Here is an 18916-nt window from a genome sequence, read left to right on the forward strand (position 1 = left end):
CCTCCCCTGTGCACGACGTCTCGCCAAACCCGCATTGAATAATCATATACAAATCAGCGTGTACATTATGGCCTCCATATGTCCACAACTGTTCCTCCACAGTCACTTCCGGTGCTGGGGGCTCAAGCCACAGGCCCCTGTAGTCCGCCCACCTTTTCCATATTTTGTAGTGTTTCCGGGGGCAGCCTCTGGCTTCGAATACCGGACGTTCCAGCCCCATGCAAAAGTCTAGGCCCTTTTTCATCTAACCACTGTTGGAGCCCTGGGGTCCTTCTAGGCCTGTGCAATGTCCCTTTTCGCAACTGTGAGTCCCAGTAGGAGCAAGTGTCTCTTATGAATATTGCCTCCCACCCCTTCCAGGACGTGCAACAACCCCAGCTTTGGAGTACGAGGGAGGTCCCATCCTAGTACTTCCGACAAACAGGTCCATATTCCAGCCCAAAACCTCTCCAGGCCCCCACAACCCCACACTGTGTGCAGTAGGTCACCCTTCTCGCTACCACATCGCAAGCATACTGGGGACTCAATCAGGCCCGCCTTCCACAATCTCTCTGGTATAGTAGGCGCGGTGCAGGTACTTAAATTGTATCAGGCGTAAACGGACCGCTGTGGCTGCCCCTCTGGGGGATTCAAGGGCTTCGCGCCAGTCTTCTTCCTCCAGTTCTCCAATATCCTGCACCCACCGGTCCCGCAGGGCCTGTAAATCGGAAGAGCAATGTGTAACTAAAGTCTGGTATATGCGAGATATTTTCTTTTCCTCCAGATCTCCCATAAACACCTTTGCCTCTATCGGGCTGAACTCCGGCAGGGCATCAAGGCCTACCAACCTAGGCGCGAGGGCGTGCCTAAACTGTCGGTATCTAAAGAATTGTGAGCGGGGCATACTGAATTCTTTGCTGAGTTCCTGGAACGACTTCTAAATCGTGCCCTTAATAACATGACCCAGCGTGGAGATTCCTATCGGTCTGTGTTTATTTTTAAATGTGGATAAAATCGGAAGTTGGGTTGCTCTTGGGTGATTCTAAATACTCTCTGCTATGACTGCCCTGCAAATAGCTGTGTGGATTGACAGGTAAGGGGCTACAAAAGAAAGGGGTTTTAGTAAACAGGCTTTAACAGCAGCAGATATGCACAAGGTTGCTACTGAAATGTGCATATTTTCACATAAGGCGCATTGATTTATCTTCGGATGCTCGTAAAACTAGCCTGACAGGCATTCAGGCATGAGTTCATATTTTTTCTGGAAATAAAAGTAGAAATATACCAGCTTCAGCCTAATTTTTTTTTCACAAAACCAAAATTAAATATGGATAAATACAGATAAAATTTCCCAAAAATAAATGTGGATAAATACAGACGAAAATGTCAAAAAAATTGAAACCATAAAACCGGGATGCTTCGTTATGGTGCAAGGAATGGGGGTGAGTAGAATGGTATCACGTTAGTCGTGGGTATTGTGGGTGAGTAATAAGGCCTGTCTCAAGCTGGTTTATCTGACACCAATCTGAAGGTGGGTGACCAGTTGGTCTTTGTTGGTTGGTTACTGATGTGTTGCAGTCTTGCGTTTTTGTTCCCTACCATTCATGTTGAGTGCAGCCGTAGTAGTCTTCTATCCAAGCTTTCCTGCAGTTGAATCCTGCCTCCTCTGTCCTTCCCAGATAGGGCTGTCTGGCTCATTGCGTGCTTCAGATCGGGCACTTAGCATTGGGTTTTCAACTTACGCAACAGTGCTGAAGTCTGTTCTACTCTTTGATTTCTGCTGTTAATTGAAGGAGACCCAATTTGTTTTTATTTCCAGGGGTTTCCTGTCCTTGAGATGGGTGGGCTCTCCGTTGTGTTAGATTTTGAAGTTTAGCCCTGGACATCCAGCGATTTTGTCCCCGCAGTTCTTCAATTTGAATTTCAGGTGGAAGGCTGGGTAGTGGTTTCTAAGGCAAAGGCTTGGCTTAGTAAGAAGTCGGGTACCATTTTTTGGCAGTATCCTGCCCTAGAATACTGTACTGCTAGTTAGTCATGTTGGCAAAATCTCACTGGATCTCAGATATTGTGACTTATTAAAGTAGATCCGGTGACGAATTCCACAAGCTGTTACATGCTGCTTCTTTTTCGATTTTTAGAACTGTTCCCCCTTTATTTTATTTTGGCACGTCTAACAGGCCCCACATTGATGGAATCACCAAAGCCTACCCTGGCGTTCCCAGCAGAGCACCGGAATGCTTCTTGCACAGCAGGAACCTAAAAAGGACCAACACAATGTTTTCTTGCAAGGGCATCTCCAGCCCTTTTATTGTGAGGCCTGTCGCAGGTGACCGTGATTAGCCAATTTGATGTTTAGTAACCCCCTCCAGGTAAACTGAAGAAGCAATCTTTCAACTGATTCAGTTCCCTCTTTTTCCAAATATATGGAAATTGAGTGGTCCTTTTGTACAGGATCAAATGGTGGAGCTTTCCAAGCAGAACTACTTCATAAGCTCAGTCTCCTCTAATTCTACCTCCTTGCTTTTGGGTAGGGTCCCATATCTTAATTTCCAGAGTGTACCTTTGAAAATTGACACTTGGGATCTGCCCCGCTGAAGCACCCGAGGAAGGCTAAGCTGCACTGTGGTAGGAAGGCACATCTACTAAACATTAGAATTCCCAAATTCATACGCCTCTCCAGGCCTACAATACCCATCCTATATTTCAGGGAAGAAAAAAGACTTGGAAGTTGCAGTAAACCTGACTGGCCTACTCGGAGTCTTTTTTTAACCACGTAACCATATTATTGGCAGTGAGATTTTGCATTGTTAATGAAAACTCCAGAGTATAAGCGGGAGCTCCACTCCTTAAATGAAGAAGAACTATTCCTGACATGGATCTGCGCGAACTTGAGGCATCTGGGTCAATAGCTGTTTGCTGTTTCTGTCGAAGCCTGGTGGGAGAAAGCCTGAAATTTTTCTCGCTGAGCTGTTGTTACTTCTTACCTACCTGCTAACTGTAAGTGATCCTCAAGAGAAGAACTTCTGCTGGTGAAAGTAGCCTACAGGAGCTGTAAGGACCCACCAGAAAATCTCTTCAAACCCTTCACCCGAGATCTTTGACAGATAACTGCAACAATAGAGCTGGCGCCCCAGCAGGGATTCTGTCCTGGGAACTCTCTCCCCCAGCACAACTAAATGCCAATTTTGCTAATTTGGATATCCCAGATGCACCATCTGAGTAGCTCTTGGCTTCCATCTCCCACAGCATGTGCAGATCTCCCACCCAGCCTTAGGCTCCGGTGGATGCCGGAATAATGTTCAGAAGCTTCACTAGGGGCTCTCCTTTGACCTGCCCGGGCTGTCCGTAGGACCATCCGCTGACCAGCCCATGCACCTCTATATTCATAATCCATGATCTTGGACCTTTGGGATCATTGTGTGACTGTTCACTCACCTGGCTGGTGATTACAAATCTTATTTTGGGCCGAGAGCACCTTCTAACACTACCATTGAGAGGGATCTCCTCTGCCTCCAGAATTATTAATCCTGTGCGCCGCTCGCCTTTAGTCGTCAAAACAACAGCAACTTTAAGATTTGGTCTCAAGAGACGAGCAAAGAAGCACCAAACTTTTCAACCCTGAGCCATAGTAACTGAGTCTTCCTAGGATACCCCAGCGACGCCTAGCCCCAGTCACCAAGCCTTAGAGGGCTTAGTAACCCTGGAGAATTATAACATTTTGACGGTGTCCAGTAAATAAATGAACTACTTGAAACTTTAAACAACTTTGATTCACTTTAATTACCGCTTTTTTTGTGCCAGCTATCCAAATAAAGAGCAAAGACTCAGTAGTCGTTACTTTTACACTTGGAAAATTCATTCCACCCAAAACAAAAATGTTATTCTTACACCCTTTCACCCTCCCTCAGCTGCTTCTTTTCACCCAGCCGTTATTCCTCTATTTTCTGCAGCTTTGCTTTATTATGGACACCAGGCCCCAGAAACTGGCAAGGCTAATCATGGTTTTTAATGCACGCTACCCATCAATTTTGTGCGTTACTCCTGCATAGAATTGTACACTGCTGTTGTCCACAATTAGCGTGAATACATGGATGTGCAACTGGCGGGTGCCCTTTTATGAACTGTGTGTTTACAAATAAAAAATGGCTTTATTGGACCATTGTGTGACTTTCCAGTCGGACATACCTTTTGTGCAGAGTGAATATATTTAAAACTTGCAGTTAAGAGGCCGGTACTTTTTTATATAAAAGAGGACGTCTGGTGAAAATTTGCCTCCAAAAATGTTTCCTGTGACAGACACAAAACTTTAATCCACGAGACGTCGCCATGAAGTCTACCCCATACACAAAAAGTGCACAGATAAACACAGCCCACGCTTGGAGAGCTGACCCGCCGTTGCAAGAGTTAACCACAAACTATTCCTAACCGTGCCACTCTTTAGGTCCCTTCAGCTGTAGACCTATTGCTAACAATATACTTGGATATATGTGTATATATATATATATATATATATATATATATATAATTTTTGATATTGTTTTGACCGTGGGCTTAGTTTTGCACAATGAAGTGTAAATATGGAATCGCACAGGTATGCACACTTGTAAATATTCATGTGAGGGTTTTTGCGTTGTGGTTGTATATAGTTGGGGTCATTTGTATTGTTTTGTATTGTCCTTTACTAGCACATGGTGATTTATAATCCAGTGGATTAATCACATTGATATAACGGGCCAGGTATGTGGGGTGGTGGGCAAGAGTGTGGGTGTGTGTGTAGGTATGTATATATATGAATTATAAGTCTATTTATACATATTGTCATTTTTAGCTTTTTGAAAAAATGGTTCTTCTTTTTCTATTTGACCTTTTAAATAGAATTAATTATGGATTAGGATGATTGGGATGAATTCATATATATAAACATCGAGATATGATGCCTAATTGTTGATTACTGTTCCAGTGGTAGTTCCATATGTTTCCGCTAACTCTTGCACTTTATCACATTTTTTTATCACTTATGCACTTTTCTGTACACGCACTTTATATTTCTGCTGCTATATATACTGGATTGCTCATTTGCACACAACGGATATATTTTCCCATCCGTATTTTAACATTGAAGAATTGTGCTGAAATATCATTATAATTGAATATATGTTTATGTATTCGGATGGTTTCCTGGATTTAACCAGTTATGAATTATTGCATTTCATTCAGCAATGGCAACTATGTATCAGCGGGAGTGCGTTGTTACTGTTTATTACCAATCACATGATCATGGTGGGCGTCACCAGGGGGTGGCGTCTATTTCACTGCATACACGTATAAAAAAGCATAATTGATTGTAAACATGTTGCAGCGTGATCAAGGGCTTTCTGCCCGAAACGCGTCGCTGGTTCTGTTTTAAATCTTGAAATAAAATACCATCTTGCTGAATTGGCTGGTCCGGTCCTCTTCCTTGTTGGCGTGGAGGCGGTGTCTGCGAACGCAGAGCAGGCTGGGGAGGAACCTTTTTATATATATATATATATAATACTGGATCTGCCTCTTTCTTTGACCAGCCTCTTTGAGTCTTGGCTGGTGGGTTTGCCTGTCTGCTCTGCCCTGCCCAGGGTACCGATCCCTCCATCAACTAATGCATTACGGCTTTTCCAGTCCATCTTCCCCCTCCACTCCTGTGCTTACACTGAACCGTATAAGGGGCTACTTTGCAATTATACCCCTCTGTCAAGTGTCTCCATCCAAGGTTCTAATGCCTGGCCTATTGGCTTTGCCATTGCTTGTTTATGTAACCTCGCTTGGTTTATCTTATTTTCTGTGCCGACGCTAGATGGCGCTGTCGTACCAGTTTTGTCTGCTGCCGCCGCAGTAATTCAAATCCCCGACCTCCGAATTGAAATGCAGAGCACTAGTGAAGATCAGACCAAAATCGATTCATCTGTAAAGCTTTCACTTTCAATCCCAGAAAAGAATTCAATTTGCTACGTTTACTGAGAAGTCTAACACACCTGCTGCAGAAATATCTGTTAATTACAGCAGGTTCCCATCTTGTAAGAGTATTATTATTATTATTTTTTTTTTAAATTCTTATAAAGCGCCGAGTAGACCCAAAAAGCGCGTCACGGTGCTTTACACCGAGATAATCAAACATTAAAGTGATAAAACTCCTACATGTGCATTGAGTTGCAGGGTGAAAGAGGTGGCCTGTCATAGCAATATGAGAAACGACATATCATTAAGAACAGAACTACTCATTTAGGGTGAGAACCGAGGTTTTGAGAGATGAGACATGGATATATATTAACTTGCTAAACATATTGGTGCTGGGGGAAGAAATCACGTTAAATGTAGGTGTTGCGGTGTGAAATTGCCATGAGTATTAAGAAACATTAGAGAAGGCCGTCAGAGATGTGGAATATTTGCTACAGATGTGGAGTCTGGGGTAAAAAATGGAGAATTGGTATTCTGGGGTGAGAGAGAGAAGGCACTCTGGTATCTGCAGAATTCAGCTGTTTGTGACGTGAGGGGTTCTGTCTGGGATGTCGGACACCGCTTACTTTGTAAAATATGAACTGCTGGTGCTCAAAGTTGGCTCCGGTGCTGACGAATGTCAGGATTGACAAATACCAGTGCTGCAGTGTCTTGGTCCCACCTCATGTCTCTTCTTCCACTACCATACACTACTTCCCCCTTTATCTAATTTTGCAGGTTATCTGTCATCCCTGATTCCTCCCTTTGTCACTGTTGCTCGTCTTTCTCTTCCTCCTCTTTTTTTCTGTTTCCTGCTCGGGGTCAAAGACTGAGGAATAATTGTAAATGGCTGGACAAAAAAATGGTGCCGTAAACCCCCACCTACAACCACCAGCTCAAATTAAGCACTGATGTTAGGGCAGAGTGGGTTCTATGCTTCGTGAATTAAAGGTCTTTAACCCCTTCGCTACGGGGGATATTCCCCCGCAGTGCTGGGGGGGAGGGGGGGCGTGCACAGCGCTCACATGCTCATGACGAGCTCAGCTCGTCATGAGGCACAGCGCTCCTGTGCTCATGACGAGCTCAGCTCGTCACGGCCACACCCGTTCCCGTGGAACTCTCAGCACAGCAGGGGAATTATCCCCGCATGCGAGCGTTCCACGGCTCATGACGAGCTGAGCTCGTTATGAGCACCGGAGCGCCGTGGCTCATGACGAGCTCAGCTCGTCATGAGCATTCAAGGGGTTAAGGCCTGGCTTACATTTTCATAAAGGGTGGGTTTGACATGTCTGGATTGATAGAAATTCCACGTCCTTTAGTTATTGCCTAAGAAAGGGTACTTTGTTGGTGACTATGTTAAACAGTCATGAGCCAAACAAGTTGTCCAGTATATAGGTCATATTTACCAAATAATCACACAGCAATTCACCTTGCTGTTATGCGTGATAGGGAAAGTGCAGAAATGTGCATACTTAACATTGGATGGCGCTTTACTGTCACTTTGCAGTGCTGGTACACAATGTGCTGCCTGGAGCCAACACCGGTACCCTTGCACTATGGTGCAAAGGTCCTTCGTTGTAAGCAGGACTATTTGAGTGCAGGAAGAGACATCTTCCTGCACAAAACAATCCCCTAAGGCATATTCCTCTTTCTATGTGTGCTGTATACGGGGAGAAATAAACCTATTTCTCCACGTTACGCCTCACCTGGGAAGTCGTAGCATTTTGGGACATTCCCAGGTCTACCAGGAATGGTCTGGGAATGCACCAAAATCCATCGGTGCATGCGTGGGAACACCCACAATCCACCCATGAAACCCCTTCCTGGGGCAGAGTAACGCAAAGCACCAATTTGCACTGGATTGATCAATCCCCGTTGCATGGCACAAGAGAGGCGCAACCCTTTGATAAATTTGCCCCTTCGTTTCTCGAAGATTGTTTCCCTTCCTTTGTCGTTGATGGTGGAAAATAAGGAATGCTCTAATTCCAGGCAGCTTGTTGTGGGAGCAGATTTTGCAGAAGTATCATGAGACCAGCTTTCATTTAAAATTTAGTTATTAGTAAAGTTGTGATTGAATGGCATTCCACATTATAGCTGAACACATTCATCCCCAAAAAGAGGTGCTTAAAAAAACAAAAGGTACAATTTCAACACAGTTGCAGAGATTTTGTAGTTTTGATGTCTTTCCGAAGTGTGTGTTCAGCTTGACTTTCCTTCTTGGTGACTCCCCAATCTCTAACCGTTGTCCTCTTTGTGTCCTTCTTTTTCAGCTTGAGGAGAGAAGGGTACACCGTTCAGGTGAATGTGAACGATTATCTGGACATATACTGCCCACATTACAACGAGACCATCCCCGAGCACAAGATGGAGCAGTACATACTGTACATGGTGAACTACGAGGGCTATAGGACCTGCAACACCAGCCAGGGCTTCAAGCGATGGGAGTGCAACCGGCCGCACTCGCCGCACAGCCCCATCAAGTTCTCGGAGAAGTTCCAGCGCTACAGCGCGTTCTCGCTGGGCTACGAGTTCCATGCGGGACATGAATACTATTACATATGTAAGTACCATGAGAGGTTTCAAGACCACACTCTACGTTTACGCACAGCCACTTAGATGATGAAGGTGAAATTAAACTTCACCCATACTTTGTGAGTAGACACTTCCTCTTTGGTAGTTTTGCAATCCCTGTGTGGAGGGCTGATTTGACCTCTGTCCTATGATTCTGGTTTGGACTATCTTGGATGAGTTGGTTGAAAGGAAACACCTGCTCTAATAATGCTTGTGGAGACTCTTTCTCCAGATTGGGAGCTCTTGCTTCTTTCCAGATGTGCAATTCCTCAGTGGAGGTGCGTTGTAAGCTCCAGGATCCTCCCAGTAGCATGTGCAGCACCTTGTATCAGCTGGGTCTAAGTACGCGCTAACTTAATGCATGTGATTCCTCCCACTCTAAATGAAGGTAGAGGAGCTGTCTGTTTTGTACAGCTCGCCAGTGGTGAGATTCTATCCAATTGGAGGCTTATCTTGGCATAATCATTGTTTGACTCAGAAATGTAGGTAGGCCAGCCTCTTTGGTCTAGCTCAGTGTTGTGGTGAGGACTGACGAGGCAGCCCATCACGATCCACTGTAACTATTGTTAAGCAGCAACCACAATTCGTTTCTTTCTAGGTCCAGACCCCAATAGAGCCTAAGCGTTCAACCAACTATGGCTCATCCTAGCTTTTTAGCCAATAGCACTCAATTTTGCATCTGATTTGACAGCAGAGCTGTTTGCAAGAAGTCAATCGATCAGTAGATTTGTAGAGCACTTCTTAAGGCCTGTGAGTGTACCCCTGCGCTGGCAGGGTCCAGTTGATTAGCTAAATAGCTAGGTGTTCAGGGATTTTCAGAACTCTGGCCGAGATGGGGAGGTCTGTAGATGAAAGGGTAGCTCCTTCCATGTCTTCGCTGTAAGTAGGAGAATTAGTGTCCTCCGCATCTGCTACTTCAGGGGGTGACAGAGAAAGGTACGCGGAGCAGAGGGGTCTGGTGGGCTGATGGAAGTCCAGGCGGTGTAGGCAGTGTTTCAAGTGGGCACGTTCACAGTTGTGTAGGGCCTTGTATGCATGCGTCAGTAGCCTGAACTGGCATCTTGTCTATTACAAGGAGTCCGTGGAATATCTTGAGGTAGAGGGTGACGTGTGTTTGTCTAGGGAGAACCAGGAAGAGCCTGGTGTGGTGTTAGTATGCTCTATGGTCATCGTTGAAGGTGAGCTGTGATCCCTGCTTAGAGAGCGTTGCCGTAGTCGAGTCGGCTGGAGATTAGGGCCTGGATAATGGTGCGTCTTGAGCTTTGGGGTAGCCATTTGAATGTCTTACGAAGCCTATGGAGAATGAAGGACAAGGAGGAGACAGAGTTGATCACTTTGTCACGGTTAGCTGGTTGTCCAGAATGATACCTAGAGTTTCTAGTGTGGTCAGTGGGGCGTAGGAGTAGTTCCAAGTTATGAGGGCCACCAGGATGAGTCCCATGAGGAGCTTTTGTTTCCAAAAATCAGTACCTCTGTCGTGGCCATGTTGAGCTTCAGGCAGTTGTCCTTCATTCAGTTGGCAACGTCTGTAATGTAGTTGTGGAAGTTGGTGTAGGATTGGATGTTGAATCCGTGGGTTTTGGTGGTGCTGGCCAGAGGTGTTATATAAGTGTTGAAGAGGGTAAAGCTGAGCAAGGAACATTGGGTTCAGAGGTAAAGGAAGACTTTTTGCCTACTTCCTCAGAGGAAAGAGGCAATCCACCCGAGAGCGGCTCCTTGGATGCCCAAGTCCTGCAGCCTTTTGATGAGTGTATGGTGGGAGATTGTTTTGAAAGCTGAGGAGAGGTCTACAAGGGTCAGAACTGCAGTCTCTCCTTGGTCGAGTAATGCTTGGATGTTGTCGGTAGCTGCGATGAGTGAGGGCTGTCTCAGTGCTGTGGAATCTGGAATGGGACGAGTTGAGTAGGAGGTTCCGTTCCAGATGTGAGGAGAGTTGTTGGTTGATGGCTTTTTCTAATACTTTGGGAAGGAACGGGAACAGGGAGATCAGTTGGTAGTTGTTGAGTTCGCTGGGGTCTGACGATGGTTTCTTCAGTAGGACGTTGAATTCTGCTTGTTTCCAGTCCTCAGGGAAGTTGGCCCTGGCAACTGAGGCACTGAACAAGGTGATGAGTAAGTGGCTGATTCTGCCTTCGCCTAGGCTGAAGATGTGGTGAGGGCATGGATCAGTTGGGGTCCAGCGTGGACTGAGTTCATGATGGAGGTGTCCTGTGGACTGAGCTGGCTCCATTCAGTTAGATGGATATTTGTGGTGTTAGAGGGGTCGCTGTGTTTGAAGAAGTCTGTGGCTTTGGGCTGGGGTTTGAAGTTTCTGTAGATGTTGGTGATCTTGTCGTGGAAAATGTTTGCAACGTTGTTGCAGAGTTCCTGTGAGGGGCTAATGTTTCTTGCAGCTAGGGGGTTGTAGAATTCTTTGACGATGTTGAAGAGTTGTTTGCTGTTATTGTAACTTGCATGGGGCGAAGGTCTTTTCTTCGAATCTCTCAACTGTCTGTGGTAGAGGTTGCGGGCTGTCTTGAAGGTCTTGTTGTTCATGTCCTTCCTGTGTGCCTTCTCCTTTCCAGTTGTTTACAGTGTCGTTTAGCGGTTCTGACACTTAGCGGTTCTGAGGTCTTAAGTGTACCAGCTAGCCTGCTTAGTGGACCATCTGGGGGTGGTGTTTCCGATTGGAGCAAAGCTGCCGGGGTTACAATTGTTGAAGTTTCTGGCGTTCTGGTTTTAGGTTGCGGGAAGAGTTGGGGTGGGTGATGTTGAGGGTGTTGATCCATGTGTCCTTTGAGACTTTGCTCCTGCTCCGGTGGGGGGGGGGGGGGGGGGGGGGGTGTTCGGCAGACTGGGGGCACAATTCTGTGAGCTGGTGATGTTGAAGTGAACGATGGTGTGATCGGTCCAAGTGAGTTCCGGGTGCAGCTGTACCTGATGCATTCGCTAGAGTATTGCTAGCAATACTTTAAAGGACTGTCTCACCTCCTGCTATTGGTTATTTTGTGTATAATTCTGCCTTTGAATGCATAAAGGACTATTTTACTTCTCAAAAGTACTCTGTCATATTGTTGTTTCATTCAATTGGTCTCATATTGGCTTGTCAATCTTTTTTTGCAGTGTGTCCCCCAGCACTTGCACAGCCGGCAGAACGGCTTTTATTGCAATAAACTGCATTTGTGTGTGCAGTGCATGTAATCCGCATTTGTGAATTTTGTGTTTACATGAGCTGGTACATTAACCCTAGAGCTGCTGGCTCTGCCAATGCTTGTTGGATTAGCAGTATGGACCTAAAAATCCCAGCAAAAAGCGCTTCAATGACTGACTTGCTCTGACCCTCAATGAACCGAGGCCCGATGGCTGTGCAGTTGCCTCTCACATATATCCGTTGCCCCAAGAGTACCCGAGGCTCTATAAGTAACCACTGTCAGACTCCCAGAGCTCGAAGTGCAGTCACTCCAGGCTCTGGGGGGAAGGGTATACACCACTGTAGCTGAGGGATAGTCGTGACCAGTGCTTAATTTGAGCGGGTGGTTTTCCGGTGCTTGGCACTGGCACTTAATTGCCAACACCTGCTCTTGTGATAGCTGCCACATAGTGGCACTGTTTTTGTGTAATAAAAAAAATAACTCAAAAACAGTTGTTTACTAATTCAGTATACATTATAAACAAGTAATACCTACCTCCTATGCCATTCTTATAGGTTGGGGGCCTCGAACAGTCTGAATTCTCACACGTGTAGCAGTTTGATGGTTGGGAGTTGTGCAGGTGCTGCTTGTGACAATGTGTGGTGCAAACTGTTGTGGCCTCCTGACGAGGTCTCTGGCACTTAAGTGTTTTTTTTAGGTTTTTGTATATACAAATTAAGCACTGAATCTAAGAGTTGACTCTGTGCCAAAGCCGTCTCAAAGATGGATGGGGGGCGGTGTGTACGTTTGAGGGGGAGGGAATTGTTGGAACATGTTTATCCTCCATCCTCTCTGTACTTTGCACCGACTCGGTTCCAGTTTTTGATTTCTTGCCATAGCCAGATTAAATATTGCATTGGATTTTTTACACCTCACGGAGCAAATAAAAACCCACAGTGAGGGAAAACAGCACAAGTCATAACACATCCCCTGGTTCCTGATAAGGAAACCGTCCTTGGCCAGCTTGCTGGGGGAGGGGATGTTGTTGCATGCAGTCTCCTCCAGGGGGAGCCCTCTACCTGGATGACCGGCCTGCATTCCTTTGGCTTTCAGCCACATGGTGCATGGCACGCCCTGGGGCAAGTTCTTTTCTCCCTTTCACAGGAAAATGAGACATTTTCACGGTGGTCTCCCACGATGTGTCTTTTTCATGGTGTATTTCCCGTGTATATTTTCAGTATTTACAAATGGACCACTCGCTTTTTTTGCATCCGAAATTAAATCTATGGTTATCATGTGACGTTAGAAGATTGGCCGAGTCGGTTGCATCGCAGTGAACCAGAAGACTACAATTCACAGAATACCTGGATTATTTCAGTAAAAGGCAGGCCTGGAGCAAGTCGTCCTTACGGACATGAATTCATCTGGTACCTTTAGTAAACTGAACTAAAGTTATTTAAACGTTGATTTTTTTGATAAAGGTAGGACAGGAGCATTGTATCCTGGCTGACATGGAGTCATCTGGTAGCATTAATAAACTGAACGAAAGTTATTTAAATGTCGAATTTGTCAACATTTGAATAAATATAAATGCACTACAATAAGGTAGGGCTGGAGCATTGTGTTCTTGCTGACATGGAGTCATGTAACTTTAATAAACTCAACTAAAGTTATTTAAATGTCGAATTTGTCGACATTTGAGTAAATATAAAATGCACTACAACAAGGTAGGGCTGGAGCATTGTGTGTTTGCTGACATGGAGTCATCTGGTAACTTTAGTGAACAGGGCTAAATTTGTTTAAAGATTGAAATAATCGCTATTTATGTAAATGTATGTCAAACTAGAATAAGACTATTTGAACCCTTCCCAGGTGTCTGGAAAGCAGCAACCCTCCTCATTTAAAAAAGCTTACACCTCTGTCATCCTGCACAACACCCAGACACTTCCCACCTAAGCCACACTTAACCCCTCCCACCCTGCCGGCTGAGCCTGTGGCACCCGCCTGCCAGAGCGGTGGTAGTGCTTCGCCAGAGGGCTGGATCAGTGCACAATGTCCGGCTGGAGCAGCACAGGCCTTTGGGTGGGAGTCGTTTATCTCCTAGGTCTACAGGCAGCCTAACTCCCTTGTGGTTGTGTTTCTTCAAAGCTAGCAAGTGCGGTTAGATCAAGATTGTGTTTTATGGTGACCATGTCTTCACAGTGGTTTCCCCTTTCCTTTCAGCAACACCGACACACAACCACCGGCGGGCCTGCTTGAAGATGAAGGTGTTTGTTTGCTGTATCACCAGTAAGTATGGTCCTTCAGTAATGCTGTCCCTCTTTGTGCATGCTCAGTAGAAGAAGCGCCTTATCAAATTTACAATTATTCTCCAGAAAGCTCACTCGCACAGGAGTCTGGTAATGCTGGGTAGGCAGTGGTCATATCTGGGTAAACATTAGCCACTTTTTGGGGGGTTTGATATATATGGAGCTTGCACCAGCCATGGCGAAAATACTGTATTCTACACGTACTTTAAGGGGCTTGGGTCAGCCTTCTCCAGCCATTGGCATCTCTTTCTCTGGAACCTTTAGTCAGTTGCTTCAGACATTGTCAATGGCGCCTTGTTCGGTACACTGGGGTCTAATTTTTTGTATTGGTGCTTTGGTTATATCCTTCCACATAAACTGGATAGCACAGTGAGCTATTTAACATCTGAAATCACTCTTCCAGGGGGCCCGGCAGATATTCGTAACAACTTCAGACAACATCTGCAAGTGAATGCAACAGAAATTACGCACCCCTGGTTCTCGCTTGTATCCATTTTCCAGATGCTTTTGTAGGCATTTTAGTACAATAGGTTCCAGGTTTGTATAGTGTGCATGTTCCTGATACGTAGGTCATACAAACTTCAAACCTATTGGCTTTGCCGATGTTCGTTAGATGTGGTCATCTAGCCCAATTTCTGAAGGTGGACACAGATTTTTCTAGTCCTGTCCCATAGAGTAGAGATAAGTACTGGGAGTGTCAAATTCAGTCCCATTCACTGCCAGCCTGGACCAGTGTTAGAAAAAAAAACACTCCCTTTCTCGGCCTAGGGTTGCCACCTGGGCCCCTGGAATTATGCAGCACTGTGGTGTTTTAAGCATCATTATGGATTTTCTATTTTGATTATCCGCCATTTACTGCATAATGTTTTTGTAGCACAAATGAGTTCAAATTACTTACCAAAAAGTGCCACATGTGGTTATGGACTTTGGAAGGATAACTGGCCACCTTTCAGTTACTGGTGGCTGTATTCAGGTTTAGACTGGTACTAATGAGGCCAACTTTACCTAGACAGTAAGAATAGTTAAAATAACAAACTTACAAATAAACAGGTTGTGCCGCGTAATTTGCTTTTCCTTGATGCATAATTTTGTCATCCTTGCCGCAAAATTGATCTTTCACAGGCTCGCGATTCCAGTGGCCCTGTTTGCCCCCAGCTTCCCTCTCGTTAGAAAACTGTTTTCACTTCTAGAATTTTCTGTGACAAATCATTAGATGTGCCTACTCAATAGATTCAGTGGAAGCAACACACGATCCTATCTGCAACCAGCACTGTCTTAAAGAGGCCATTTGATGTAGAGAACATTTTCTCCGACACCCTCAGCCCTGCATCTCGAACTAGCATTCTAGAAGGTTCCATCGTTTAATGTCATCTTAGGTTTTGAGATCCATTGTGGCATCATTCACTAGGGGACCCTTTAACTTTTTAAATCTCTAACTTTTTCGTATTCATTATATTTGAATTATTGAAATCTGCTTTTCACTCACACTAATAACCTCTGGAGACTGGTTTTAAAACCCAGCAGGCATGCTTCGAATTAGAAAGTCGTTCTTACACTACAAGAAGGTGTAAATGTTGGTGAATGGTATTACATCTGCTTTCTGCTGAAAGTGGCAGGGTTTCCTTCTTAAAAGAAACCTATTTGTTGTTAAGCAGGGGATCTGTTGGTAGATCTTTCCAAGGAGCGTACCATGTAAGATGCACCTACTCCCATGGTACGCGCCATTATTCCAAGGCTCCATGTACCAGATCTAGTTAAGATTGGCCCGCCCTGGGCCCCATGCCAGTGCAGGCACACGGTAGTGAAATGAAATGAAAAGAACATTTGTAAAGTGCGTGGCTACCTGAAGGCCTCCCAGCGCTAGGCAAAACTCGTGGTCAGGTGGAACATCAAATTTCAAGGGAACAGGAAGGTTCGGAGTGGTTTCCGGAAGGCGAGATGACCAGAGTCTTTCTGGATATGGAGGGGCAGAGTGTTCCAAAGCCTGCCGGCATTAAGAGAGAAAAGTCTACCGCCAGTTCTGGCTCATTTGATTCTAGGGATGTTGACTAGGTGAAGTTCATCCGAGCGAAGTTGTCTCCTTGCTCTATAAGGCTGAATTACAGCCGAGAGTAGTGCTTGGTGGAAGCATGCCTAGTCGGCGCTTGTGCACCTCTCGGTGCTTTAAGCTGGAGCCCTACATAGAATATGCCTGCATTACGCTGTATGTCAGGTACAGAACTTCCCGGTACAAAAAGGGGTGGTGTTGGACGGAGCATCTGAACCAATCAAACACTCACACCCAGTCAACAGATCTGGGTTTAATCCATCCCCGTTCTTTAGCCCACTCTGCCACCCCAGTTCAGACATGGCTATATGCAAATCAGTCTGACCCTGTGCCTCATGGGAACAGTCCAGCCCGAACTGCCAAACCATGCCTTCCCTGGACTGGAAACAAGCTTCCGAGGACCGGTTTCTGGCATTACAGCCGTCTTCAGCCCGGCTTGCTTGAATCCAGTGGCAAAGTGAGCAAGGGACTCACGTCTGAGCATACCCTGCCACACTTATGGCGAACAAATCGGTACAAAAGGGGGTGGTAAAAAAGGGGGTGGTGAACCTCAGCAGTACAATACCAGACAAGTTACACAAAGTTCAAAGGGTACAGCTTTGATAACTGGAAAGAAAGTGCACAGGCCGGATGACTGATGACACCTTCTCAAGCAGCATTTTCCAGGAATTAGTACCTGCTTCATAAGCTAAAGTTTGCAGAAACGGGTTTCTGCTCTGAATTTTAGATGAAATACTGCATGGAGGTGCCTGCTGCAGGGCACCGCTGTCTTGAGGTGTGTGTAGCACATACAGTGCGCGCTGGCTGCAGCTGTAAGTCGTGTCCATGGAGTTGACTCAAGTCATCCAACTTTGGTCAGGATGAGGTCATCGCTGGTCTTTCCATAGCATGAACTTTACTCGCCAGCCCTCGATGAGAAACTTTCCGATGCAAGAGCTCTGCGAACACAAGGCCCAGACCCCTGTCCAATCCCCTGCAGTTCAGGATTGGTCCCTTTGTTCGGTTTCCATCACTTCTGTCACTTTCATGGCTTCAGTGTAAAATGCAGCAAAAGCTTACAAAAAGTGGGAGCTACATACTCGGACTCCAACAATCTGTAAGAGAGTAGCAGAAGAAACAAAGCTGCCTTCGATAAGGGATTCCATATGTGCTCACTTCACCCTAGATGTGGCAGGAGAACAGCCGAAGAAACAAAGCTGCCTTCTATAAGGGATTCCATATGTGCTCACTTCACCCTAGATGTGGCAGGAGAACAGCCGAAGAAACAAAGCTGCCTTCTATAAGGGATTCCATAGGCGCCCACCTCACCTTATATGTGGCAGGATATCTTTCTCCCAACAGAGCTCACCTTGATTGCTTACAGCAGACTGACCTTAAAGATTGGCCCAGTAGACACTTGATCCACAGAGAGCCCTCTTCACTGCACTGAGTGAATTCTCAAATTCCGCTTAGAATGTCGGCAGTGGCCACGTGGCCCTCAGTCTGATCACCTCTGCCCCAGCATTCTAAAGCCTTATCTTTGACTAATTACTTAAGAAGATATGTTTTTACTTGCATCATGGTTTGGGTGCCCTGTTTCAGAAATTGAAAACCATTCACAACCTCTGATCTGATCATCATTCCTTAGTTCCTAAAAGGAGGTGGCTGTTTGACCACTATAGCTGTCAGTTTTCCATATAGATGCTGTGAGGACCGGTGAGAAGGTTACCACTGTATTAGAATATAGTTGCAATTTTAATGCGATCATTGCGTCTTTCATGGACCGGCATGTGGTAGAAACCTCTCCGCACTTCATTTCCGAGATTGCTGCGAGACGGGCTTAGGACCCATTACATGGACTTAGTCATAAGTTTTGTGATATCATTTTTTATGCGTTTCTTACAGAATGTAGGGTTCTACTAAATAAACAAGTGGCACCCTTCTAAAACTATACTTTCTGGATGTCTGTCAACAGAAAATGCGCGGCCTACCTGGCAGCGCTTTATTATCTGTTGACTTTGGAGCTGGCCTGTGGTGACCCCGCCTTTCAATGGTGTCATGAAGTTACCAGTGAGTACTTGGGGATAAAAGTAAATGAAATCTAGCTTCTTCACTCACCGCTTCATACCATAGTTCGCGTCTCTGAGTGGTGTGACTGGTAGATGTATTTCCATCATCTTATTTGACGGTGCTCACTGTTGTGCCTTGGAAGCCTGGTGCCACCTCTGATCTTCTGGTAACCAGAGTGAGTGTTACCTCGCGGATCCACCAACCCATCTTAAAAAAGGTTTCTTCGAGTGCCTCGGTTGCGACGCCACTGGTTGAGTTCATATGTGCCCTGTAGTCACACCCGCCCTCTCCTCCTCCACTGTCGTTGGATAATATTTTACAATCTGACCAGGGCCCAGCGGTAAGAGGACCAAGGATGTGCCTGCAATGGACATGCTGGGCTGTCCACTGCCCTTCTGCAAGGTACAGCGAGCGGGCACTGCCCCCTCGCAGGGGTGCACAGGGTTCTCACAAGCTACCTGTGGATCACAGTACACTCACGTCTAGAGAAGAGTAGCTTCCCCTTCTGTGCTCAACGTCTCTTTTTCTTATTTGGAGTTTTTTATAGCATAAACTCGACCCGAAGGTATCAGAGCGCTTAACATGAGCACCTCTTGGGGTACACAAGGACACATTCATTTTGGTAGGTTCGGGGAGATTAAATGTTTTGCCCAGAATCACAGGATGTTCAGCGTCCCTGCCGAGACTCAACCCCGCTTCCCCAACTTCGAGGTCGACCACTCTTATCGGGCCACATCCTCTTTCGTTACACAACAGCTGACCGCCCACTCACCTGACCAGTGTTTGTAGAAGATTACGAGAAATTACAAAGGGACGGGACTATGATTTCAAAAAAGAAAAAAACATTCCGTGAATCACAAAAAAAAGTGTAAGCTTGATGA

General features: G+C 45.7%; 1 protein-coding gene across 2 annotated transcripts in view; it reads left to right on the plus strand.

Moving 5' to 3' along the window:
• The window catches only part of EFNA3 (ephrin A3), a 269388-nt gene that overhangs the window by 230217 nt on the left and 20255 nt on the right, over window positions 1-18916 (plus strand). For both annotated transcript variants that reach the window (XM_086947382.1, XM_086947383.1), the window contains exons 2-3: window positions 8220-8509; window positions 13854-13919. In XM_086947382.1, the coding sequence (XP_086803508.1) occupies window positions 8220-8509; window positions 13854-13919 (356 nt within the window). The remainder of the gene's footprint in view (window positions 1-8219; window positions 8510-13853; window positions 13920-18916) is intronic.

The sequence above is a fragment of the Lissotriton vulgaris genome, chromosome 12, assembly GCF_964263255.1.
Source record: "Lissotriton vulgaris chromosome 12, aLisVul1.2, whole genome shotgun sequence".
In the NCBI taxonomy this organism is placed as follows: domain Eukaryota; kingdom Metazoa; phylum Chordata; class Amphibia; order Caudata; family Salamandridae; genus Lissotriton; species Lissotriton vulgaris.